The following is a 27,081-nucleotide window of genomic DNA, read 5'->3' as shown; positions in this document are numbered from 1 at the left end:
ATTTAGCGCATTTAGCCTCCTTCGCAACAAGCTAGTATGACATGGTTGGTACCAATGGATTCCTCGGCTTTTCTAGTTTCATATGATGCCAGTATCTTCACTCTCACAAGTTACGTTAATGCATTAAAGAAATTAGTTGTGTCAAAAAGAATTTGCGTTAATCGTTATTATCCCGTTACCTTTGACAACCCTAATTTAAATGTCTTCCGATCAAACAGACAAACAAATCATATAACAATAGATCGATTTCAACTTTATTAATTCACAAAAAAGGCTTATTCAGTGGTTGTAAAATAGAGCATAGTCCATATTTTAACATCTAGAACTGTACAACAAAACAAAAACCACAAAAAGGAGACAAAATTAAAGTAAAACCTATGAAGTGCACAAGAAAAAAACAACACTGATAATTGAAGAAATGTTAAATTAACAAATTAACTAAATTAAATAATTCTAAATCAGAGTATCTGTGTTTTGGGTGGTACCCTGACTGGAGTAAAGCAATTGACTGGTTTGAACAGAGGGTATGTGGTAAACAACGGTTTACATTCATATAGAGCTTCATGAGGGACACTTGTGGGTATTTCTCAACAAAAGGAGACTTTTTTCAGTAGTAAGCCAAAGTGCAAACATTTGTTAGAAATGATGTAAGTACCTATGAGTATCAGTCCACGTCTTTACTGACAGTTATACAAATATATATTTGCTCAGTGAAGCTGACAGAAAGAGAGACGGATCTGTATCTCCATGTAATAACCGATATCTTGCGACCAAATGAGACAAGATTAAAAATAACCAGTCGCCCATTCAGTCTCCTCTCCTCTCTTGAATTATGGGATATGTGAGAACTCTGCCTGACCATACATGAGCCCAAACTACACGCTTAAAATATTCAACGCTAACAATAAATAACAGCATTCGCTCAGTGCAAAACTACACAATGGAAAATAAAAACGTTTCTGACTTCGCCAAAGAAGTTATTACAAACCATTCGCTCAAAATCAGCCAACCACTTTAAATGTCTCGTTAAGGTCAATAGCAAGACATAAAGTCAGTGTTATAATGATTAATAATGTATCACTTCATACCGTTTATGTGATGTTCAGGAGACAGAATAAGACCAGACAGAGTGGGAGATGTGAACAAAACAAAGCAGAGGCTTTCCAATGTACCAGCTAACACAGATCAAACCAATTCTTCTCACCTGGATTTACTCACTTCTAGCGGTTTTTATCTTATTTTGAAAAGATCCTGTCATTCTGACTTTACCCCATACATGAAATGTCAGTGAGTGAGGTCTGTGAACACGCATAAGCACAGGAAAAATCCTCCAATAAGGCAAATATCTTTTCTTTTCTGTCCATTATATATCATTTGCATACAAGGGAAGCAGAGCCCCGTGCTAATGTGTCATTTGATGCCTCAGGTCAGAATCCGACAAACAAACTGTGACCACAATAATGGAAGTCAGACTCCTTTCAAAGTAAATCATTTCACTTTGAACAAATTCGGCCTTTAGGTTATTTTTCCTTCCAATTTTTACACCGAGACCAGTTTGACATTTAAATGGTTCTTTTTGTTAATGACACAGGCCTGTATATGGGGTTTCCTTTTGTTGTCACGGTGACCATTTTGGCATCAAAGAATAATAAAGACCTCTTGGCCCTTGAAGGTGTCCGGCATAGGGCTTACATAGCTGGTGGTCGACAGCTTACGAGGCATCAGGTGGTCAAAGTTCATAGATTTGTGTTTGTGTATGTGTACTATGTCTGGGCCAGCGGAAGCTCCTCCAGTCCGTGTTTGCCCAGGTGATATCTGGCCAAGTCCTTCCTGGTCACCAGTCCAACCACCTGCAGAGGGTCACAAACCAAAAATATGACGTCAGAACAATCGTCATCATTATGTCATCTAACTAAAAACCCATTGACTTCCAGACAAGGGAACCGGAAGTGCTAAAATGCTAACCCATTTCCAGGTTTTAGGACTCATTCCTGCAGCACTTTATGAACGTGATCATTACATGTTGCTTTAATCAATACATAAAGAGAAGTTCTTGTGAAGGCTAAAAAAGACATTCAGGGATAGACACAGAAACACACACTCTTACCCTGTTCTCACCATCCGCTACCACCAGGTGTCTGAGTCCCAGCGCTCTGAACAGCTTAAACACACGAGGCAGAGAAGTTTCCTGCAAACAAACCCCCTCGTTTTATTGAAGCTTCATTCATTTATACACAACTTTTTTTCCCAAACCTCTTGACAGGAACACAAAGATAACATAAGATTGAATAAATCCTACTAGAGTGTGTGTGTGTGTGTGTGTGTGTGTGTGTGTGTGTGTGTGTGTGTGTGTGTGTTACCTGTGGTACGGTGTAAGGCGTTGCGTTCATGAACTCAGTGAGGTCCATCATGCACTCCCTCTCGTCCTGGGAGACGTGGATGCTCTGGATCGGGGGGAAGCGGGGATAGGCGTCCCTGAAGTCCTTCAGCTGGAGCTTCCTCTGGGTCAGCCGGGACCGGGCCAGCTCCACAAACACCTGCCAGGACAGAGCGGGAGCAAACAGTGAACGACTCCACTTTAATCCTCACAATAGTGATGTACGTCTTTCTTTCATATCGCATATGTTACCTTGTGCTTGAGAAGAACAATGAGCTGAGAGCGGAGGATGAGGCCACAGAGCTTCGCTGGCTGAATGGGAGAGAAGAACAAAAGAATAAAAGGTGTTGTTAATGAAAGAAAAAATGGTTTCTATCCGCATTGAAGCTCTTCCACTCCTTGAGGGCACCGCCGCCCTCGGCCGACTTTACTTTTTCAGAGGCTGTAGCAGGTTCAGTTTTAAAGCTAGAGCGAAGGTACTGGAACTAAAAAACCTAAGAAATCCATTGGCTATGGCATGTCGGAAAGAACGCTAAATAATGCTACAAAGTTAGACTAAATTTTGGCAAGGAAAAACTGGCATGGCGATTTTCATTGCACCAATTCATTTTGAAAGAGCTACGGCCAACAGTGTTACATGATTACTCACTGTGACCACAACTTCATCACTTAGCAATTCACTCACTCATTGACAGACTTTTGCGTTTATAGAGCTCCTGTTTGCTGCGGTCCAGCCAAAAACAGAAAACCAAGCCATCATACAATACCTCTTCACTAGCAGCGCCCTCTATGACGACTGGGAAGCCGTTGTGATTGGTAGACGTGTTGCTAAGGACGTCCACGATGACTCCCACCTTCTCTATCCGGTTCAAACAGGTGACCGGAGAACTCATCACCTCTCTGGATGTGGGGGAGACGGGGAGGGAGAGGGACGGTGAGGAGGACAGGGGTGAAACAAACAAAGTAGGAAAAGTAATAAGAAAGCAGAGAATGAGAACGGACAAAAGTCAAATTGAATTGAATATAATCTAACAATCATTCAATCAACATGGCTTTCATTCAGCCATCCACAAACAGAGAGGATCTTACCTGGCGGTCAACCAGTGGGAGGTGGCAGGAGCCTCGCAGTGCAGGAAGGGAACGCTCTGCAGCTTGATGTGGATATCGTACAGACCCTGAACAAAGGAAGAGACAGGTTACAGACTCTGCCTGTGTCCCAACTGTGTACAGTATGCACTATATACTTATCTTTGTTGTATACCGTTTGTACGGTTATTATACAAGCAATCAACAGAATTTCCTCTTTTGTACTAAGAGGAAATTTTACTACACGTGTGACATCAATCAAACTCTGACTTATTGACGATTAAACTTTACACAAAGAGAAAGAAAAATGTATTTCGAAAGATTTAGTTTTTTGTTTTCCAAGATCTCTCAGGAGTTATTTCACACCACATTCTGTTTTTGTTTTTTTGCAGCTGTAGGTAGCTGCTTCATTTACAGCACACTCAAAAATTAAGCATTTTTAGTATGCATGCTGATGTTTCTGAGTATATCTGTCACTTGTGTAAATGTGTTACATACTCAAAACCTGCTGAGAATTAGTGCACTAGTATGGATTTGGGACTAGGGATATCACAATACCAGAGTACCAGTGAAATTCCACGATTCTCGCTACCAAGGTAAAAAACAAAAACAAAAGTAAAACAATAAATCCCATGTACTTCAACATCCACTCCTTTATTACCTTATGCATACTGTTTTTTGTTATTAAGTTAAACAGGTCATAATTCCCTCTCTATTATATATTTTATTTTTATGTGAAAACATCTCGTTTCTCGCCAAAAACTACATTTCACAAGATTACATTTGAACACATCATGATAACGTTACAATTTACCTTCGCCCAATACTTATTTTTACTGAACGCATCATAATGTAAATCAATGGCACCTCCCGCGTTGAAATCGGCAGAACGAGAGCTAGTTAACATTAGCCGGTAAGCAGCACAGTCCTGCGAGGAGCTTACAGATAACCTTAACTAACTCTTGTCGATTTGTTGTTCGCAATGTAGCATTATCATAGAAAAAATAGAATGTGTCGATAGTGAGTTTACTGCATACCAAGGACATTTTTTATCGTCCCTGGGATGCTGTTATTCTCGAGCCTTGACGGTACCTGCGGTAAAGTAGAAAAACAAGTACCGTCACGGTTTCAGAATTTTGGCATTGACTATCGGTTCTCGTGACATCCCCATTTGGGCGCTACTATATTGTGTTTGTATGGGACGTTTTATGAGTTAGTTGGCTCTTTTCTCTATGAAATTCCTCTTTACTCACCTCTACAAAGTAGTCTCCCACTATCTTGGCAGTCATGAGGACGAGCATGATGGGAAGACCGTATGTGACATTTCCTGTCGCCTCCATTATGATGACAGTCAAACTGAGGGTCATCCTCACAATGCCACCTGTGAAGAGCAGTGCATCATTACTGGTACTAAACATCAGTCTTTTGTCTTAGTCTGTATTTAACAGAAGACATGTATAAAATATGGATTATTTAAAAAGACAATTCCTGAGTATTGATAGCTCTCAATAGGTTGTGTCACTGTGATTGGACAATTTCATATTTCCTATGAAGCACTAAAAACTAAAATAACACCAACAAGGTGAAGATTACTCACCTAACTGAGCCGCAGCTCCAATCAGGGCATATTTACCAGGGTCGGCCAAGCTCTAACAAACACACAGAGCAAAAATCAAACAGTAAGTCACAGCATCTGAACATTAGTTTAGTTACAGGGGAAGACCTCTCACCAATTCATTAAAAAAATCACTTCAAATATATGTTTTACCTCTCAGTTTTGTATTATGAATATTGACATGTTGTGAATACAGTTTTGTCACTTTGTAATTGATTCCTGATCTAATCATGAATGTTATAGGTTAAATATTTATTTTTTTATATTTTTATTTCTGGGCAAGGGCAACGGTGACAGATTTCATATTCAGTTGTGTTGAGGAGGGGGGAGAGTTGCCCTTTATAGTTTCCATTTTTTGTGTACCAACATTTGAGTAGGTGTGATTATTAACTGTGATGTAATGTCTCAGTTTATCAAAGCTGGTTTCTTGGATCTGAATGGTTTTGGTTCGCAGCTTTCAAATAATAGACGGGTCTGGTCCGGTTCGGTTCCGAGTAGTACATTTCCAGGTCTTATGGCATGAATTTTTGGACCCATGAAGATGGTAAGGACAAGACACTTGTTCTTTGTGTCAGAGTGTGCTAAATTACATGCACAATTTAGCACAATTTCACCCTCTGACACACAGTGAGCCTTGAAACTGAGCAGCAGATGTTTAGAGAAGATACGTTTAGAGAAGCTACTATCATTAAGTTTATCAAGTTTAACAGATTTCTCCACATTGTGTTGCATGTACTGTATATTGTATTTTGACAACAATAAATCGCTAATTTTGCAAAGCTTTAATAATCATCTGTATTTAAAGGCATTCAGCAGATTGTTTTCACAACATAAACCAAGCAGAGGCCACTGATGTTTCAGAACAAAGGGAGTTAAAGTCCCTTGAGATAGTAGGGGGAGGGTCGGGTAGAAAACCTGCTATCTTCAACATGTTTCTCTTCTTCAGGAAAAACCAAAAAGAAAAGAAATGCACACAAAGCAACATCAGTCACTAAAAGGTCGAACCAAATACCAATTTTGGCATCTGGAGTTATGACAAAATACGGTCTTAAGTTTGAGAAACCACATTGGCATGAGACAGAAACTACAAACAGTTTAAAATATGATCTCATTTAGGTCATTAAAGCAAAGTCTTTAGACTTTAATTCAACCATATTATGGTCTGTTTTAAATGTGGGAACTGAACATTGTCGTCTCGTCATCATCCTACAGAGCGAAGCGTAATACACACACAAACTAACCGAGGCACTGTTGGTGATGGAGGCCAGCAGTATTCCGAATAGTCTTCCCCAGGCTGCTCCTATTAGCAGAGATGGGATGAAGACTCCAGCAGACACCGCCAGGCCGTACGTCCAACACGCCAGGAAGAAATACGTCACGGTGAACAAACCCAGGGTCAACGGATTGTAGGTTCCTTTAAGAAAGAGAAGGATGAGGGGTGGAAATGATAAGCGAACACATTAATGTTTACAGTTTTATTGTTTCCCTCCACTTGGGCCCCGTGTGCTAAATAAAATGAAAAGAAGAAATGGCTGGTGCACATGTTTGTACAGAATTATTTTTAGCACGCTTGCCCTCACAAACAGCTTTACCTGGCTGGTTGTGGAAGAGACTACGAACACTCTTCTCAGGAGTGTTGAAGAAGGCCGTCGCCATGGAGTTATACTCCCCATCTGCACAGAACAACTGAGAGAGAGAGACAGAAAATTAAAAGAGTGACTCAACTAGAGAAAGAGGAGGTGACACAAAATGTTTTTTTGTGTTCTTGTTGAAGCTTTTACATGCTATCTCCCAGCTGACATGCAATTCTAAACAAAGGCTGATAAGGATCAGTGAAGGTATGCCAACCACATTTGGTGTTGTCATGGATCAGTAGTTCCAAAGTGCATGAAATGTAAACATGACGCCCTGAGTTTGAAGCTTTTCTTCATCACATGCCACTCCCATCTCTCACCTAATATTTCCTCTCTCCCTAATCTGTCTAATAAAAGGTGAGGACACCTAAAAACCCAAACTTTAAATACTAGCTACCCAGGATGTTGTATTTTAAATCTGTCTAGAATTGCCTCTATTATTTGAACAAGACTAAGGTCCCTTTTTTAATGATCTATAGCACATGGTCTAAAGTGCATGGCGCAAATGCATTTAGGTCCAACTCCACTTTTGCTAGTTAAGCGGCGCATAATCTGGGTGCAAAGTAAAGCGCAAAGGGCAAAGGGGTTGTATTCAATCTCTTAATTGATGATAAGTGTGTTTTGGGCGTAACAGGAAAATCAAACCAATCACAGTGTCATCTCTCATTCCCTTTAAAAGCCAGGTCCGCCTTCACATTGGCGCATTGCTATTTAAAAGGCAAATTTGTCAAATTGGAGAAGCGAGCCGTTTCCTCAGCAGAAAACGGATCTGCTCGAAGTGAAAGTGCGTGAGCAGATGTATGTGGTACTTGGCTGGTGGACCCTCTGCCTCCGCCTTCTCCTAATCCTCTTTCCCATCAACAACTACATTTGACTGCATATGAACAAATGCACCGATAATCTATTTAACCAGTGCAGGCGGCATGGGGGGGCGGGCTTTGCGCCGCTTTGCGCCGCTTTGCGCCAGGTGTAAGATCTGGCCCCAAGAGTCTACAGCCATGCTAGCAGCTCTGTAAAGCTGCACTTAGTCACAGTGGTGCTTTTTAGCTAAATACTAAATCAGCATGCTAACATGCTGATGTTAAGCAAGTATTATGTTCACCATCTAGTTTTAGCATGTTAGCATTAGCTCCAAACATAAAGTACAATGGGAATGTCATTAGTTTAAATGTTGCCCTGATGATGGTGCTAGGTGAAAGGTCAATAGATCACCAAAGTAATGAAATTTCATGGCAGTCCATCTAATAGTTGTTGAGACATTTCACTTAATACCACAAACGGGAAGCTCATGGTGAAGAAAAAGTCCGGGGACCAAAGTCAGTAGCGTTCGTCCTCTGAGGAACATGAAAAAGTCAAAAGTGTTGTACTCTTCTGAGATTCCTTTGGCAGTGTTGTTCTCATGACATCAATGGTGGTAAAGCTTAATGAACTGAAACTGTTCTGTCCGGTACAAAATAGGAAGCACCAAGATTCACCGTGAGAAGGACATGTCTTATCTTAATCTGCACATGTGTTTGTCTAACGCTGAATCATGCACATCAACTGTTCTTGTGGCACCATGTAACTACAACTTCCCTAGTTTAGCTTTATTACATGACATAGGTGATGTTTGTCGGAGTGTGCATGTGTGTGTGTGTGTGTGTGTGTGTGTGTGTGTGTGTGTGCACCTGCAGTGGGTACTCCTCAGTGTGCTCTGGCCCCAGAGGCTGACAGTCATTGGAGAAGTAGATCATGGTGAATGACACACATGCGGTCACTGCAGCAACCAACATGGCCTCCATTACTTGTAAACAAGGGCGATGAACATACCTGCAAACACACACGCAAACAGAATGCCACTTAAAGGAAGGGTTGGTAGCGTTGCTCAAATACATTTTTTGTAATAATAGTTGAAATTGTCATTACATCCCGACAGCAAGCAATAAATCAAATGCTCTGACAAAAAAATGCGCACTCTGCCTGTGCGCTCATTGCGCGTCACCGGAGTCTTCCACAAGCTGCTAGCTTGACAGCTGTGTATACTAACAATAGCCATGTTCGTTGTTTACGTTCATTATACTACACGGCTGTGTTGAATACTCGATTCCGATTGGTCAATTACGGCATTCTGCGGTCTGCAATTTCTGTATAGCAGACCGTTGCTATGTGTAGCAGACTGTTGCTATGGGCGCAGTTCAGATGTTGGACTCTGGCAAACCTTTTTTTTGTCAAAATATTGATTTCTTCAGTAAGTAGCCTTGCAATAAGCGGGATAATGTACAGCTAGTGGGTCATTGTTGTGAAAGAAACCCCTTCAGGGCGATGAGAGACCCAGATGCGACCCCTCTGCTGCGCATCGGGGTGCAGCATCGCCCTGTCGGGGTTTCTTTCACAACAATGACCGGCTCGCTGTGCAGTATTCCTTACATGATCATTTTAGGGGAACGGCTTTGGAAGGAGACCTGAAGCGACGGACTGTCACTGTTTCCGAATCTGCGACTTTCTCACTAGATTTTGTGACTTTCAGAGCGAGTGCTGCTAGCTACTTTCATTGGAAAAGAGTTGGCAACACTGGGCTGGGGTTTTAGGTCGGATCATTTTTTAAAATCTAGCGTACTCTTGCTGGTTTCTCAAGATTACCAAGCCTGCCTGTAAGTGGGACATTTATCAAATCCTACGCATAATGACTTTAATTAACCAGAAACTTCCAAATTGTTGACGCACTGTTGCCCTCAGTACGGACTTTCCCAAGTGACGAGGAAACTCTGTACGCAAGAAAAACAGCTGAGTGGAAAACAAAGCTTCTTTGTGCCTTCAGGCAATGTGGCTCTATAAATGTCAAGTGGAAGCCAATTACTGTGATGTTATTGTTATTTCTGAAATGTGAAACAAATAAAGACTTTATCCCTATGCACACTCTGTGTCGGATGACAGAGGAGCATTTTTAGAAGCAGCACTGCCCAGACATGTACTGAATATAAAAATATAGGAAATGAATGTCATTTTATTTTAATGCCAGTTCTGCTGAACAAAGTTACACAAAAACAGAAGTTTTAGTTTTAACCCTATTACTCTGTAGTCTTTGTTAAATAAAGACTTTTTATTACACGGCTGTGTTTAATACGCAATTCTGATTGTTCAATCACAGCGTTCTGCCGTCTGTAATTTCTGTATTACAGACAGTTGCTATGTGTAGCAGACTGTTGCTATGGGCGCAGCTCTGATGTTGGACTCTGCAGCATCGCCCTGTCGGGGATTCTTTCACAACAATGACCGGCTCGCTGTACATTATCCCTTACGTATGCACCCGACTCAACATTAACATATTTATGTAAACCAGAGTTTCTAACAAGATGATAAACTTCATTAGATTAGTTTTAGTAACTGGTCACATCGAGTATACAGCCTTGTCACATAAATCATATAAATATCTATTCTGAAATTGGCAAATTCTGGCTACAATTACTAAATTAAGCCATATTTATTCTACTCACACAGCTGAGCAAGTTGATGTATTTTTCACAAACTAATGGGTAACTATTATGCAAACTCAGTGGATCCTTGAATCTTTAGGTTTTATCCCTTGTGGGTTAATACTGTATCTCCATAATCATACTATAAATAGAGTAACACTTATGTATCCACTTTGACAGCAGTTTACCACTCTCACACATATTAAAAGAAAACCAAGTGTATGATATCTTATTTTAAGTTAGCATAGGGTTTGAAGTCTCTACACTGGCTGCCTGTCTCTCAGAGAATTGATTTCAAAATACTGCTGCTGGTTTACAAAGCACTAAATGGTTTAGGGCCAAAATACATTTCTGATCTTCTGCTGTGTTATGAACCATCCAGACCTCTCAGGTCATCTGGATCAGGTCTGCTTAGTGTCCCCAGAGTCAGAACTAAACATGCAGAAGCAGCGTTCAGTTTTTATGCACCAAATATCTGGAACAAGCTGCCAGAAACCTGCAGGACCGCTCCAACTCTCACTTTTAAAACAAAGCTTAAAACTTTCCTGTTTGCGGGTGCCTTTTATTCTGACACTGCACTATAACTTTTACTCTTTTGAGTTTTATGCAATTTTAGCTTCTATCCTAGCTTTTATTTTTAGCTTGTTTTTATTTTCTAATCTTTAATGTTTTAATGTTTTTATGTTTTTATAACTGTTTTAATTATTTCTTAATGTTCTTTTGCATTTTGTCGCAATGTTCTTGAATGTTTCTGTAAAGCACTTTGAATTGCCCTGTTGTTGAAATGTGCTATACAAATAAAGCTGCCTTGCCTTGCCTTGCCTTGCCTTGAGCATTATTTAGCCTACTTCCTGACAAGCTAACATAACATGGTTGGTACCAATGGATTTCTTAGGTTTTCTAGTTTCATATGATGCCAGTATCTTCACTCGAGCTCCCGAGTCCGCTACAACCTAAAAATCACAAGTTTGCGTTAATGCGTTAAAGAAATTAGTGGTGTTAAAACCAATTTGCGTTAAGGCGTTATCGCGTTAACTTTGACAGCCCTATTTATTTTTAATATTAAGCTCTTTGTAGCTTATCTTTACTTGTTTGTACTTGTTTACAAATTTCAGCATTTTGTATTAAATATTTGCTCTAGTTCTCAAGTATGTAGAGAAATGGTAAAAGTTTCTTCATTAAATCAATGGTTCTTTAATCTGACAAGCCCAGTTTCTGATTCTGATTTATTTTTGAGAAACATTACATAAGTCCATAGCAAATCAATACAGCAATATTTTCACTTCTGTTTATTTTTTCATTTTATTTTAATTTTTTTACTGTCCCTTTCTTGATTGTTGTCTGTGATTAATTTTTATTGTATTATTAAATAATAAGTTTTTTACTCTGCACTGTAACTTTTATTCTTGTATTTTATACCTATCTTATTCCATTTGGCTTGTTTTTATTTCTATTCTTTTGCTCTTAAAAGTGTTTTACAAATTATGTATTATTATTATAGGGGTATATATTATAAGTGGGTTATTTTATTTGTATTTTTATTATTATTATTTTATCTTTTATAATGTGTTCTGATGTTTTGTGTTTTATGTAAAGCGCTTTGAATTGCTTGTAGCTGAAATGTGCTATATAAATAAACGTGCCTTGCCTTACTGACTGCTGTGCCCTTATTATTGTTCGGCTGCCCCTGGTATACATTCACATATATGTTCTAATTTATGAAAACTATATACAGTACATGACTCCATACTGGCATCATCATCTGATAAAATAACTCAAATGTGATGTCAATGGGTATCTCCATCTACAAGTTTTACTTATCATAGTTAAATGTAGCTTTTTAAATAGACTTCATCATATTGTAATTTAATGTCGTACCTAAATACACATAATCAGGAACAACCTCAAGTTTGCTTAAACCAAACTTAAATACAGAAAATGTGAAACCTGTTCCAGAAAAGACTATTTTTGTTTTACTAGTAGTTCTGTATAGGCAAAAAGCTCACTTTACAACAATAATAATATTAGGACAGAACATCTAATGCTGTTTTTTAATTCTTCTGACCAGTCAGATTGTAACTATTATGCACTTGCATTATAATCTACCAACTCACAAACAAACTGCACAATATGTACCATCCAGCTCCAGACAAGGAAGCAGGAACCACAGGTTTCTTGGCAGAAGTCTCCTCTCAGTGATTACATTTGTTCTGACTCTGTGTGACTATTTTAAAACACTTCAATCACAAGACGCTGAGAAACTGTTTCAAATGCTCATGAGAAGACTTCCCTTATTGTGCACCCCACCCTATCTTTGACAGGCGAGGGCAAAGCTTAAATGCTACAAGGTGTTTTTCTTGGCACAGTACACAAACAAAGCAATTCTTCAGACTTTACGTCACCTAACCCTTTGTTGAAACTTTCTTCCCTAAGGTGGTGACAATTTGTTTTTGTACTTTTATTCATGTGATGCCTTTCTAAACCTTACCTGATCCTGAAGATGGTCAGCCAGTAGTTGAGCATGTTGAACAGAGCTCCCAGCAATCCACCTGCACAGGACAGCGATGAAAGACAGGAAGTAAACACACAGGCTGTCAGATTTTCAAACACTAACAAAATCAAATAACTGTTCTTCTTATTATTCTTATTATATTATTATATTATTCATGGCCTCCACCCAGTCATACAAGAGTCAAGTTCACCCTGCGAAAGAATCAAACATATTTACAGACACATAAAGGTGTTTTTACCTATAGCTCCCATGGCGATGAACAAGGGAATCTCATAGAGGTTATACGCCACACTCTGAAAAAGGACAAAAGCACATCGTGTCATCTTTTACACTGACTGACTAACAACATAAAGCTGGAAAAATACACAATGTATGATATGCGTTTCTCACATCGCTCTCAAAGCGCCCAAAATTGATGAGACCCGGGTTAGAAAGGTCTCCTGGATTGTTGTTATAGATACTGAGGAAGAAGTTCAGGGTGAAGGTGGAGATCATGGAGGCAAAGAACTGTAGGGGAGAAACAAGGAGGGTGATGATGAGAAAGTGAAAAAAGGAGGGAAAGAACACCAAGGGAACACCTTTTATGTGGATGTCCAATCAGTCTTGATGGTAAATATATTCGATTGAAGCAACAAATTCCTCAGTGCGTGCAATATTGACCCAAAATCTGTTGTTCTTCCTGCATCAAGCGCCGTCAGTTCCTTTCAGGCTGTCAAAATTGGCTAAAAATGGCGTTTGAATATTCGTTCAAAAAACACAAAAACACATAGATTCGAACTATTCGAATAATCCATCCATCCATCCATCCATCCTTTTTCTTACGCTTATCTGGGGCCGGGTCGCGGGGACAGCAGGCTTAGCAGGGAATTCCAGACATCCCTCTCCCCAGCAACGTTTTCCAGCTCCTCCTTCCAAATAATCTATTGCTGAATTATTCTTCCTTCAACATGACCGAATGTTATATTTAATTTTAAATTCATGAAAGTGACGTTGTGTGACTCCCCTCCTATCATTCAGCCCTCAGTAGTGCTGTTTTTTTTCACAATCAAATATTAATTTTCATATTCGAATCACAGACTATGAACGTATGTCACCCACAGGTTTCTGAAGAGCGAACTGTGGGTGGAGCTGAGGCGGCCCGGGTGACGCAGCAGAGCAGACAGCTAGTGACCTTGTACGGCACCCATCTATCACTCAGAGCTGCCACACCCTCATTATGTCTAATTTTAAACCTTAATATAATTTAAACGTGTGAGTAATATAAAATTCACCCCCATACAGTTTTCATGAAAGAGAATATTAGCTATTTTTTTTTTGTACCAGGCTGTAAACATGTTTATTTCTGCTGTAACTTCCTTGTCCTCTTTGCTTGTATTGCAAACAGGTTATGTTTCCAACAGCTAAAAAGGCATCCCAAAATATGATGGCAGAGGATGTTATGGACTAGGATACATTTTACAGTGTCTTGGCTGACTCAGATATTCAGCCGTATTTATTCGAGCCAGAGAATGCGGCCAAAGAAATTCAGCGGGGAGAGGCCGAGGCTGTGGCTGTGGCTGCATTAGCCTTGCAAGAGAATATGACCGGCGGGAACCCTCCTGTGGATGTATAAAGTAAAGTGGATACAGTGTTGGAGGTGGGTTCCCGTTCATTCCTATGAGAGTTGCTCATTGGTGCATGAAGTCAAAATGGCTTGACTGCTGAGTGATGAAGTACCCGGATCATCCCTCGATCTTCTGCATCCATTGGGCCCATAGAGCAGGCGCAGTAGTGTTTCCTTTAACTCCGCCTCCCAGCCAGTGTCCAGGCCAGTTTCATTAGTTTGTTTTTTAAAATGATTCTGTTGAACCACAATTCAAAAACAATAGCTGATTTTCAGTGAATTTTTATTTATTATTACTTTTATCAGTTTCAAGTTATTTCAGTGACCATTGTGGGGTTTTCTTTCTTTAACGGAAGGGTACCAACAATTTTGCCTACGTGTGTATAGGCAATGCCGGAACGGCTACACGAGCAGGAGAACTCAGCTTTCTCAGTCAATATACAGTAGCTCACACTGAGGAATGTATTGCTTCAATTGACTAAATTTAACATCAAGAAATGTGGATTGGACATCCACAGAAAGTTTTTTTCCCCTTTAAAGACAACATTTGACGTCCTCATGCATCAACATTCCACTTTAATCTTCCTCCTCCTCCTCTCTTCTGTCAGTATTCTGGATACAAACTTCTTGATTTGATTTACTTGACAACATCACATGATCGTTAATAATGAGTTTATGATAGGGGGCATATGTAGGACAATGTGACTTACTATCCTCCACGTCAGCATCTGGTTCCAGAAAGAAGCTCCCTCCTCTAGAGAGAACAGAACGCCGCCTGTCGACCAAAGAAATAAAATTACAGTCAAGAACCACAGCAGCATTTTAATTTAATTATCCATCTGATCCACTAATGACACGTCAGAAGATGAGTACCCATGCCAAGTGTTGAGTGATAAGTGCACAGTAGGAGCTGATCATTTACTGGTTTCACATAAGGTAAATTTCAAGCACTCTTTTTCACATGACGGTAACACATAACAGACTGAGACACGGTCTGTGAAGCATCCAGTCTCTGTATGTACAAGGCAGCTTTACAATCATAACAAGCATCAACAGTTCAGTTCAGGTATGTCAGGTGATGGCTGGGTTTCTGCAGTGTTCACCAAAATTAAATCTAAGACTTTTTAAGACCACAATGGAATGCAATTTAATACATGTTTGATGATCATACCATCCAAAGTACGATGGAAAACCAGTGGGGATAATACAGCCTACAATTGTTTATTATTACAAATCACATTTTCTTCAAAACTTCCAGCCTTATATTTATCATTTCTGACGATAAAACGAATGAAAGCAATGTGACCTCAAACTGGATGAGCGGCATTAACCCAGACCTCCGTTATGAGTCAATGAGCTGTAGCTAGCTAATCCAATTATTTGTTTACAGATGTCTCCTGACTGCACACGATACGATCCCAAAACATTTTATAACTATCATTAATGCCTACAACAGGCAAGAGAAAACATTTAAGAGTTTTGCAAATTAAATTTAAGACTTTTTAATACCACCTTGGGCCCTTTTTGGACCTGTTTCCTAACAGGTTTCTTTGTCTCTAGTCTGAGCATGCAGCCATATTAGTTGGACTGTTGGCTTTATAGCAGCTAAACTGCCCAATAAGGCAGATTAATAACAAAGCACATGTTGATGCTGAGCCTTGGTGAGGTTGTTGTGTTTTTTTTACCGACTGGTGCTCCAAAAGCAGCTGAAACTCCGGCAGCAGCTCCAGCAGACACAAAGTCCCTTTTTTCTGTGTCTCTCCGGAAGTATTCAAAGATCTACAAACACAATCTTATTAATAGTTATACATTATTTTATTCACAAATGCACTCTAACCATTCACATTTTTATAACATATCAATAATACATACTAAGGCTGTCAAAGTTAACGCGATAATAACGTGTTAACGCAAATTTGTTTTAATGCCACCAATTTCTTCAAAGCATGAATGCAACTTGCAATTTTCAGGTTGTAGCGAGCTCAGTTTTCAAGCTACAGTGAAGATACTGGCATCACATGAAACTAGAAAACCTAAAGAATACATTGGATTGGCTAAATAACGCTGCAAAACTTACGCTAAATTTTGGCAAGGAAAAACTGTCATTTTCAAACCTCCGACCTCAAGATATGTGAATGAAAATGGGTTCTATGGGTACTAGGGCTGTCCCGAATACCAGTTTTTGGGCTTCGAAGCTTCGGTAAGTAATATTCGAAGTACTACTGTACACACACGCACCTCTACACACAACAAACAGCGATATCCATCTGAGAATAGCTAATAATAATTCATGTTATATATGAATAATGTTGTGGATTATTCCTTATTTCATGGGCTATTTTGTGATTTATACATTATTATTACATACTTATATAAAAATAAAACAAAAACAAAGCATTCGAATACTGGTTTGGAGGCCGATTACTAAGGCATTGGTCGAAGCGTCGAAGCTTGGAAACATGTCAGCCCTATGTTAGACATTTGTGAAATTGTCATAATTAACATATTAATTTGTGAGTTATTGCCAAAAACATGTTTTGTGATGTCACAGTGACCCCTGACCACCAAATCTAATCAGTTCATCCTTGAATTCAAGTGGATATTTGTGCCGAATGTGAAGAAATTCCATCCAGGCGTTCTTGAGATATCGTTATCACAAGAATATGACGGACGGACAACCCGAAAACATAATGCCTCTGGCCACGGCTGCGCAGGGGCATAAAAATATGATTGTAGTCCAATATACTTCCTTCTGTTGAGTAGCCAGAGACACACACACACACACACACACACGGATAGAAACTCACGACACACACTGACCTTGAAGTCTCTCTTTAATGAGGTGCTCCTGCCCTGTGAGACCCCCGCAGCTACAACAGCACCAGAGTGAATCATGGGCCCTTCCTGAGGAATTGTGGGTAAACAAGAGGACAGGTATGAGAGGGAATTCTTGGCAGGACTTGGCATTCATTTACAAAGTCAATCCATACAACTTTGAATGGAAATCATCTAAATCAAAAGCAAAATCCCACATTTCAAACAATGAAAAAACATCGGTACAGTATGTGTTTTATAAACATCTCATGTAATTTAACATGTGTCCATCATGTGTTGTCTTTGTCGTGTATCCAGCTCAGGTGACTGTAGTCGACCCTTAACAGCAGCTTTTTTGGCGCAATTAAGCTTTTTGAATCTGCATTGAGGGCAGTCGCTGAGGGTTAATGTTTACCTTTCCAACAGCAAGACCACCAACCACTGAGCAGATAACACCGATCACTTTCACCACCAGTGTCTGTGGAGGACAAACACACAACATGTTAAGGATATGAAAGTCTCTCCTGTTAAAAAAACAGTGGTTCAAGTACATCCATTGATGTGTTTGTATGTGTGTGTGTGTTTACCTTGAGTCGTACCACCCTGGGAATCTTGACTCCATTTAGGTAACATTTTATCTGAGGAATACCACTTCCTGCTGCTATGGGCTGCATGAGATGAAGGAGAAGGAGGGTTATATTGAAGGAAAAGATAGAGAATTACAGTATTTATGAGTACAGCAGGAATATCTGAGGATGAGATCAGGGAATAGCAGCGGAGTTTACATATTCATAATGAAATCTCTCACTGGTTCACATGAAATTGCATGAATAGCTGACTCTGTGGGGAAAGAAAAGCATGACTGAACCACTTTTTTGAAGTGGTTGCAGGAGGAAACTTCAGCGCTCCCAGCTGACCAGCTAATAAACTGTAGTTAACCAGAATGGCAGGAATAAAGAAGCACATTCATCTTTTAAAATGTTCAGTATTATGCACTGTTGGAATCAAACTGGTACAAACATGCCGCTGCCTTATTAGTTTTCACTTCCACATCGGTTTGAATGGCTTGTAATCCAGAAACGTCACTGACACACTTCTTCAAATTCCACTCTCACATTCGAGGAATGTCATCAAAAGAGGAAGACAACTGAAACACAGATTGTGATGCCAAACAAGAAGTCACACTAATTACTAAAAATGTCACATCTTTTCTCCTCCAGTCTTACCTCAAAAAATGCAACTATGATGGCCCCCATCATGACAAAGGTGGAGTTGAGGACAGCCCAGAGGATGAGAGAGATCGACAGGCCGCCCACCTCTGTAAACTTCTCTATGTCTGAGAGGGGTCAGAGGTCAAGGAAAGACTCGGGAGGTCCTTATAGCACGTGGCTGAAATTAGCCAAACATGGCCACACTGTTTAGCCGCCTTATATGTTTCAGTAGCTATTATGAACAACAAATTTAAGACGCATGATGAAGACATGAACACCATTTAGATGATAGAGTGGAAACCGCTTAAAGTGATCACGGTTACAGTGATCAACTGCTTATATGGATTGAATCATTCCAAATGTCAGAATCATTCCTATACAAACACTGTTTAAATAATTCTCTTATAGTAATCAAGTAGTCCGCTTACAGTGTTCATTTTGGGTCTTTTCATGCATGACAACATATGGAAAAACATTTTAAAACTACATTAGACTAACGTTAATTGAATAATTGTTTTGTTTTTTGTTTTTTACTTTAACACCTTGATACTTTGCCTCTCGGACGGTCTGCTTACCAGCTGGATACCTGAGGCTGATGCTGCGTGCACATTGAAATCATAACGGGAAAAAGTAAGTCATTTTCTCTGAATGAAAAACGAATGCGCACGGGGGAAGCACCCTCGTCAAGTGGATCGATAATGCCTGGTCACATAAAGCCCCCAAAGTGAAACTTGGCCAATGCTCAACCGGCAAAGAGCCCCAGCAAAGTGGCGCTGTTCTGCTTGCGCTGTAGAGCCGACCAAAAACGGCAATGTCTCACCCTCGGTGAGGGAAAAGGCAGGAGAACTGGCAGCGAGCCAGTAAATAGAAAAGCGGTTCGTTTCATTACTTTGTATTCATGTAATAAATATACAAATGTCAATTAGAATGAGAAATGCATGAGAAATGGTGCTAATAATGATGATAATCATCCGCTTATTGTGATCTGCTCAATTTGACCAGGACAGACGTGATCACTATAAGCATTTTCCACTGTAGTCATGACTGATGGGATTAATAACCATCACCCACTTTGGAACATATAAAAGGAAAACAGTGCAATACTAAAAATAATAATATATTCCTCCAGTAACTGCAGTGTCTCTGTGAACCATCCTCGTGCAGTAAAGCTATCTAGTTGGTCTGACTAGGTGTATCTTGTACAAAGCTTCAGGATACTTTCTTTGACCACTCGGTATTTGATCCCAGCCAGTTCCTCCACCACGATGTCTATGAAACAGGCGATGAGGCCGGTCAGAAAGCCAATTAGACCACAGACCACCCAGCGACTGATCTCCAGACAGCGGAAACCCTAAAAATACAAGATGAGAGAGGGAATGGACAGGAGGACAGGAGAAGGAACAAACAGCAGAGGAGATATGAGAGCAGATGAAAAGATGAAAATACATGAATTCATCCACAGTGAAATATTAAGGCAGTACAACATATAGTCAGGTGATTCCCACTCTTCACTTACCATATAGCTCATCCTCCTCTCCTCCTCCAGAAACAACTGGTTCTCAATGTTATCATAGTCCAGACTCTGCAATAACATAACAAAATAAATACAATAAATCAGTAAAATAAAGATGAAGCTGATGATGTTCACTTCTATTCTTCATGGGAAACACAGATCTGGAAAATGTGTGTGCATATACTTTTTTTGGATCAATGTCAGCAAGTTCATAGCAAACCAAAAGCATGTTAATACAAAGCTGATTTTAGCAACTGTTGCCAGTTTCCAGCTTGCTTAAGGAGATTATTGCCCTCTTGGTTGCCCCAAGATGTTGTTAAAGTTTCATGGCCTCAAGTGTATTTTCTATACCTGTGTTACTGACTTTTACTGTTTTCATCACTTCCTTTATTTAGCCTTACCTGCCTTTTAAAGTCCTATAAGGTGTCATCAAATTTTAAATCCTACACATACACATGAGGCTTTAATTTAAACAATCTTGTCCGATGTAATCCAGGGTTTCTAGAGTCACACAATAATCAGCATCAGTGTTTGGCGAGAGGGCAGTTTTACCTCAAATTTAAGTGACAGCAGCTTCTCATTATGAGGGATCTCTTTAGGCCGCCCCCTAAGAGAGTCCTGTGGGGAAAAACACACAAAAAAACAGAGATCACTACACCAACACGGACCTATAACCTCTGACCGGGGCCTTGTTTCAGAAAGCAGGATTAGTGAAAACTGAGTTAGTTAACCATGAGATGAGGGAAACTCTCGGTCAGTTACCATGGTAACTGACTCTGTGAACCTAACCTGCTCGCTGGCAGGTTTTCTTCAACAAACCCTGAGCTTCTCTCTGTCTCCTCCCTCTTACAGAGCCAGACACGCGGTTTTATTTCCTCCTTCATTCAGTCCGTATCAAAGCGTGTATTGAAGGTTTACTGTATGTCAGATATTAGTTGAGCTACTGCTTTTATATGCTGTCAGTCATTTCTTTAAACATTGAAATATTACACAGCATCAAGTCGCCCTAAGCTCAGAATAAAACTTCTGCATGTCCTTTTATTATAGCACTGTGACTCTGTGCACACAAGACAGCTGTCAGTTTGTTAGAGCCGTTCCACTAAAATGTTTATTACACATAACTAGGGATGCACCGATACCGGATTGAATATCGGGCCGATACTGACTCAAATAGCTGGATCGTGTATCGATGACAATGAGGTCGATCTATTTAATTCAATTCTATATACTATGTACATTATATACTGAAATTGTAATTCCTGTTTAAGTTTTGACTGCATTAAAAATTTACACTTGAACTGTAATTTTGTAAAGTTGCTGGTGTACGATTTATTATGTTAATAATAAATGACAATTTAGTAAATTAAGATCTATGTATTTATATGTTATATTTTGTTTTACAAAGTTTACGAAAGCAATGTTTAAGTCAAGCCTGATGTTTCCTTAAACATAAAAAAATGATGCCAGCCACTTCCACCCAGTCAGATTAAAACTGAACTAATATATTTAAAATATAAAGCCTAATGTACAGTCAGATTCCACCACTTTATCATCCATTAAGGAAATGTAAGTTTGGTAAACGATGAATTAAAGGACAACACTAAATAAAACACTGTGTTATTGACACTTTTCCCCGCTCTAACTATTTGTGCATGCATTAATATCTCGACATCGACTGGATTACAATGGAGGCGCTGCCTTCTATTTACCTGCTGCCATGGTGAATCGTAGTATCACAGCCCCACCATTAATGATGGCTTTTTATGTTCAGGTTCAACCTACTCAGAGTTGATTGATCTGACTCTGACCAGTTTCCCACCTCAGGATTAGTCAACTCAGAGTTCAGGCTTAGACTCAGAGTTTGTTAAACCTGCTTTCTGAAACGGGGCCCTGTTGAATCATGTGAGGGACTGCAAGGAGCTGGACACTAAAGTACTGACATCAGAGGAAACATTTTGAATACAACAGCAGCATTTCACAAAGCATTTGAGACAACACGAGAAAGCCATTTGTTTTTATCTCAAAAGTCACTTTAAAAGAAAAGAGAGGACGGGTTTGACAGACTTTATCTAATCTCCAGTATCTACTAGACCATTGATAATGACGCAGATGGAAGATGCATACAAGCCAGCTAATTCAACAGTACTCCATTTCACATTTACATGCAATGTGAAGTGGGCCTCTGTCAAAACAGCCGTGGCCCGTCTGTGCAGCCACACAATCAGCAGCAAATAAAGCAACTACATGAGATAAGTGACATTCACATAAGCAGATCAAAATACTGTAAACAAAACTTTTGTTTACGGCAGCATACAACAAGCATGCAAACGATCACATGCATGGCATCACATTCCCATCAGGCAGTGCAAACAGAGCTGAATCTGATGGTTTCGGTCACGGAAGGAAAAGGATGTGATGTCCTGTCAAGCTAAGCGACGGCAAAAATAGCCTCAAGCATCAGTCGTATGGTCCTGTACTGGTCTTCAACCTACTTATTGGGACTTTTTGGGGGGCATTTATGGAAGTTTTTATTACATCTGTGCTAATAAACTTGATTAAACCTGACTGGTATAAGCTAATTCATATGTCTTTTGCTTCACATTTACAGCAGGAGGGTTTTGATGAGGTCTTCTTGGCTAAACTGTCCGTTGCTCTCCACTTTTTCTTCGTCTGTTTTTTCTTTTTTTCATCAGTGACCAGTGCGAGTGATCAATCAGTTTCTGAAAACAAAATACTGAATGGTTGAGCGGTCAGGGTCGAGCACATGGCCTGCATCAATTCATCTTTAGCGATGCATCACAGTGGAAACCTTCAGACAGTTTCCAAGCACGTGTCTGGGTGAGTCAGTCTGTCCCCGTTGCAGTAGCAGGTCATTTCTGTGTCAGATTTCTCACATTAGGGTTAAGCCGTTTCAGCAACTGAGATTAAACACAATAATGTCTGAACCCTCAATTTTATCTCAAACTGCATCTCACAAATCAGGTCTTAAAGTTCCATGTGTAACACAACCTCAGCCTGAGCACGAGGCTGAATCACATGAAGTCTACTGAAAATGCCCCCCAACATGCCGCTTGTTATTGTTTTTGTCATTTTAAGACATAATAGTTGATGATAGTATTTTATCATGACTGACTAACTACACTAGAGTTGTTCCGATACTGATACCAATATCGGAAATGCGTCCGATGCCGCCCAAAACTCGGGATCGGGTATCGCCAAGTACGCCAGTCTGAGCACTGATCCGATACCATAATTTATTCACCCCGAAAAAAATCACCTTGTTTAACCGTAAATAAATTCTTCGCCGCTCCAAAACAGTAGCCTTCACTGTGCTGTCGCCCTGGATGTATCATAGCTTTCCACTGGCAACTACTGTTTTAGAGAAGCAAAAAAAAAACTGATTGCAGGAAGTTGGCACAGCTGTTAAATAATAATAATAATAATAATAATTATATATTTTTCTATCACGCTGGTATCGGATCGGTACTCGGTATCGGCCAATACTGCAAGTTCCGGTATCGGAATCGGTATTTGAAAGGAAAAAATGGTATCGGAACATCTCTCAACTACACTTTAGCAGTCTCAGAGAAATGCCGAAGACGGTCTTGATGGAGTGATGGTCGATAGGAGCGACAGACACAAGAGAGAAAGAGTGCGATGACGTTTCGGGCTCGGACTTTACCTCATCTGATGTCATCTCCTCCTCCAAATCCACCGTGCTGAGTCTGCCTATCTGAAATATATTGCCTCCTCCAGACAGCTACAGACATCACAGACACCAACAGAAATATATATATATATTTGGCTGTGTGTGGCAATTTTGCAGGCTGATGTTTTAACACCACACAGATGTTGATATCCAGTAACAGGGTCCAAGAAGGAGACGCATGTATGATATAATGAACTGTAGTATATTATCAAAAGAAGGGCAATTAGTTTACTTCCACCTTTGGTCCTGATGGTGCAGAAGTAACTGACTAACCTGGTGGCATTAGAGGAAAAAGGAAGTTGGATTTTCCCGTGTGTTTCTATATTAGTTGGACAGACGACTTTGTTCACTCTAAAGATAGCAGATCTACTAGCTCATGACTAAGGCTGTGTATTGGCAGGAATCTAGTAACGATTCAATACATTGCGATACTGTAAGCAAGGCGATATTTGCGATTTTTTCAAATCTAAGTTTAGGAAAACTCATATATAGTATAAGACTCACCACCATATGTATAAAATCTTAGTAAAAAACAATGTTAAATGGCTACTATGGGGACTAACGTCATTACACATGAATACAATTGGACTCATTGGATCCACAAGAGTTTCGGCTTTACAGTGATACACAATTGATGCAATTCTAAGACTGTTCAGGGACCCTAGTATGCAGATATGTTCAAAATAACACATTTGTACTGCATGTGTTTTTGCCCCAAACTGCATGGAATTAGCATAAAGTGGGCATGTCTGTAAATTATCATCATCATCATCATCATCACCCTTTCTAAAGTTATGACTGACATAATGTTAAGTTGTTTATAATGATGAATAGACAAAAGGAGGACGGTCTGCAGGACAGATAATAATGCACTATACTCATTTTTAACACTCTTCTGCACTATATTCACTTTTTTTAATAGTCGTGTATCACAGCTGTCACCCTGCACTATATTCACTTTTAACAGATTTCTTCATCTCCTTGTATTTTTATATCTGGTATATTTTTTGTACTTTGCACTACTAACTTTTTTACTGCCTTTTTACTAACATGTTTTGCACTATGGAACTGTGATGCTGGAAACTTGAATTTCCCTCGGGATCAATAAAGTTACTATCTATCTATCTATCTATCTATTAATGTTATAATCAGGCTGACTTTTCCAATTCAAAATACAATAGTGAACTATAAGTAGAAGGGTATAAATATATGTATGTATACATCTATTTCTGGACGCATGTGTACATTTATACACATTTATTTATATACGTATATATACTGTATATTTGTTTTATCAACTTGTCCTACCATTTTACCACTTCTATTATTATTATTGATATGTTCTGTGATGTTCTGTTTTAACAATTACCATATCTTTTACTTTTCTTTATCTCCTTTTATTGTCTTATGAAGCACTTTGTAACATCTGTTTTGAGAAGTGCTATATAAATAAATGTATTATTATTATTATATTACTATAAAACTCTCTAATTAGTCAGAAAATTATTGAACACTAATTTCATTTTCCCAAACAAAGCTTGTTGTTGCATCTGATGCTGCAAACATACCATAACACATGAAAACACACCCCAAAATGAACAAGGCTGCAATGCATTAAAAACCCCACCACAAGCATCCACAACCCATGCAGCATTTAAAAACATGACTCAACGAAACCTTATAGTGGTTAATAAACACATGACACAGCATCTTCTCTCAGTGCTGCAGGAGGACCAGCAGGTCAGGCTAGCTCTAGCTCTAGCTGTAGCTAGTTCCTCCAGTCTATCCGTACCTGTCTGGAGGTCCTGAGCTGCTCGGATCCGTTGAGCAGCGGGGTCGTCTCCCCGGTGGCTCCGGACTCGTCGGCCCGGCTGGACCACGACACTTTCTTGGTGATGTTGGCCATGCTGGCCTCCGGTAGCTCGCCGCCCTGACTGTGGCTGATTTATTTCATTAACAGCAGTTGTTTGCTGGCTTTACTAGCTAACTCTTCTGTTATTCTCCCTCAGCTGCCCACATGATCACTCATGTGACTCGTGATGCATTGTAGGGCTACCGCGCAGGGACAAAAAGGATCCGTTAGGCGCGTTGCATGCTGGGACTTGTAGTTTTACTGTTTATGGGCTGAAAAGACAAACAGGCTTACAGTTTATGGTCACCAGTGGTGGAGAAAGTATTCAGATACTTAAAGGGACTGTTTGTAAGATTTAGAAATGCTTGTTAACAGCGACACCTGTGGCTGTTAAGTCAACAAACGTCAGCGTCAGGCTCACGCGTGTGCTCGCTCTAAATAGACATGAACGAGCATCGCTCAACACAGTGAGGCTACCAAAGCTACGGTCCCCCGCGTCCTCCGATCACGGCCAACACTGTTTTGCAACGGGCTTCACTAGATATAACTTTGGTGCTTCCGTGTAGTTTGTGTTGGAGTCTCGTCTGAACAGCGTAGCCACACGCGAGTGCACATATGCGAGCGCGCTTGGGAAACCGACCCGGTAGATTTATACGTGTAATAAGTTACAAACAGTCCCTTTAAGGAAAAGTAGTAATATAAAAAGTATTGAAGTATTGGTATCAAAAGTAAAATAGGCCTTTTCATAATCCAGGAAAATTGCTTTTTACAGTGTCATAGAATATAATAGAATAGAAAGCTTTATTGTCATTGTACATGGTACAACGAAATTTGGAGGCTTCTCCAGCTCAGTGCAGTTAAAAATAGATAAATAAAAACAAACAGACAGCTACAATACACATTCATTCCTCTATTTTACACATAACATTCACAACATTCACAGTACCCATTCGTTCCCCACATGATACACATATATTTGGAGTGCTTCTCCAGATCCGTGCAATTAGAAACTGTGTATAAATAGTGTAGCTATATCACTGATAAAAAATAATTATTGCACAAGTATGAGGTATTTACTGTTTGACAGAGTTTAGTGTTCTTATGGTCCAGGGAAAGAAACTGTTTGTGAGTTACTAATACATATCATATTACACATATGAATATGCCAATTTCAAGTATTTTATATACTGTTGACTAGTTTAATCTAAAACAGCATATGTCCTTTTGACATGGAATTACAGGGGAAACACAACTGTAATTGATCAAATTAATTATGGCTCCATTATATTTAGTGTCAGTCATTCCAGTGAACCAGCATGCACAATAGCAGGGCCCTGCCACACCTAAATGGAACAGGACCCCATAATTAATGTTATTAGTTACACCTGTGTTCACCCAGCAATTACATGTCAAAATGGCTGCTGTGAATAGGAAGTATCATAGAATGGAAAGTACAAGTACTGTACTTGAGTTACTGTACTTAGTGACAATCCATCACTGGTGTTCACATATAATCCTATCAGCAATGGAATAATTTCATAACTTGATAATAGGTTAACAGACTTGCTCTCAACCAGGGAATGAAATGAGCACCTGCCACCTTCCAAATACAGGGTAAATGTTGGCTGCAGCAGGAGGAAATTTCAGTTCACCTGCCACCATGGCAGACAGGTTTTACTTATATTAAGAAATATTATTTTTAA

General features: G+C 39.6%; 1 protein-coding gene across 2 annotated transcripts; it reads right to left on the bottom strand.

Annotated features, from left to right (window-relative positions):
• Positions 1–232: 232 nt before the first annotated feature.
• clcn7 (chloride channel 7) lies at positions 233–25,560 on the bottom strand. Of its 2 annotated transcripts, XM_074655288.1 has the most exons (25): positions 25,319–25,560; positions 23,500–23,577; positions 20,370–20,435; positions 19,821–19,886; positions 19,523–19,655; positions 18,320–18,429; positions 17,681–17,761; positions 17,509–17,571; positions 17,100–17,183; positions 15,965–16,058; positions 14,990–15,054; positions 13,067–13,183; positions 12,915–12,969; positions 12,653–12,713; positions 8,380–8,521; positions 6,671–6,764; positions 6,320–6,492; positions 5,061–5,112; positions 4,717–4,844; positions 3,467–3,552; positions 3,145–3,277; positions 2,630–2,689; positions 2,361–2,537; positions 2,108–2,188; positions 233–1,850 (listed from the first exon to the last, which is right to left on the bottom strand). In XM_074655288.1, exons 1-25 carry the CDS (start codon positions 25,430–25,432, stop codon positions 1,764–1,766), a joined length of 2,400 nt encoding a protein of 799 aa, XP_074511389.1. In that variant the 5' UTR covers positions 25,433–25,560; the 3' UTR covers positions 233–1,763. The 2 variants fall into 2 exon arrangements, with proteins under 2 accessions (XP_074511389.1, XP_074511390.1); XM_074655289.1 differs by lacking the exon at positions 23,500–23,577.
• Positions 25,561–27,081: the final 1,521 nt, after the last annotated feature.

This window comes from Sebastes fasciatus, chromosome 13 (assembly GCF_043250625.1).
Source record: "Sebastes fasciatus isolate fSebFas1 chromosome 13, fSebFas1.pri, whole genome shotgun sequence".
Lineage (NCBI taxonomy): Eukaryota > Metazoa > Chordata > Actinopteri > Perciformes > Sebastidae > Sebastes > Sebastes fasciatus.
This window is presented reverse-complemented; position numbering and strand designations above follow the sequence as displayed.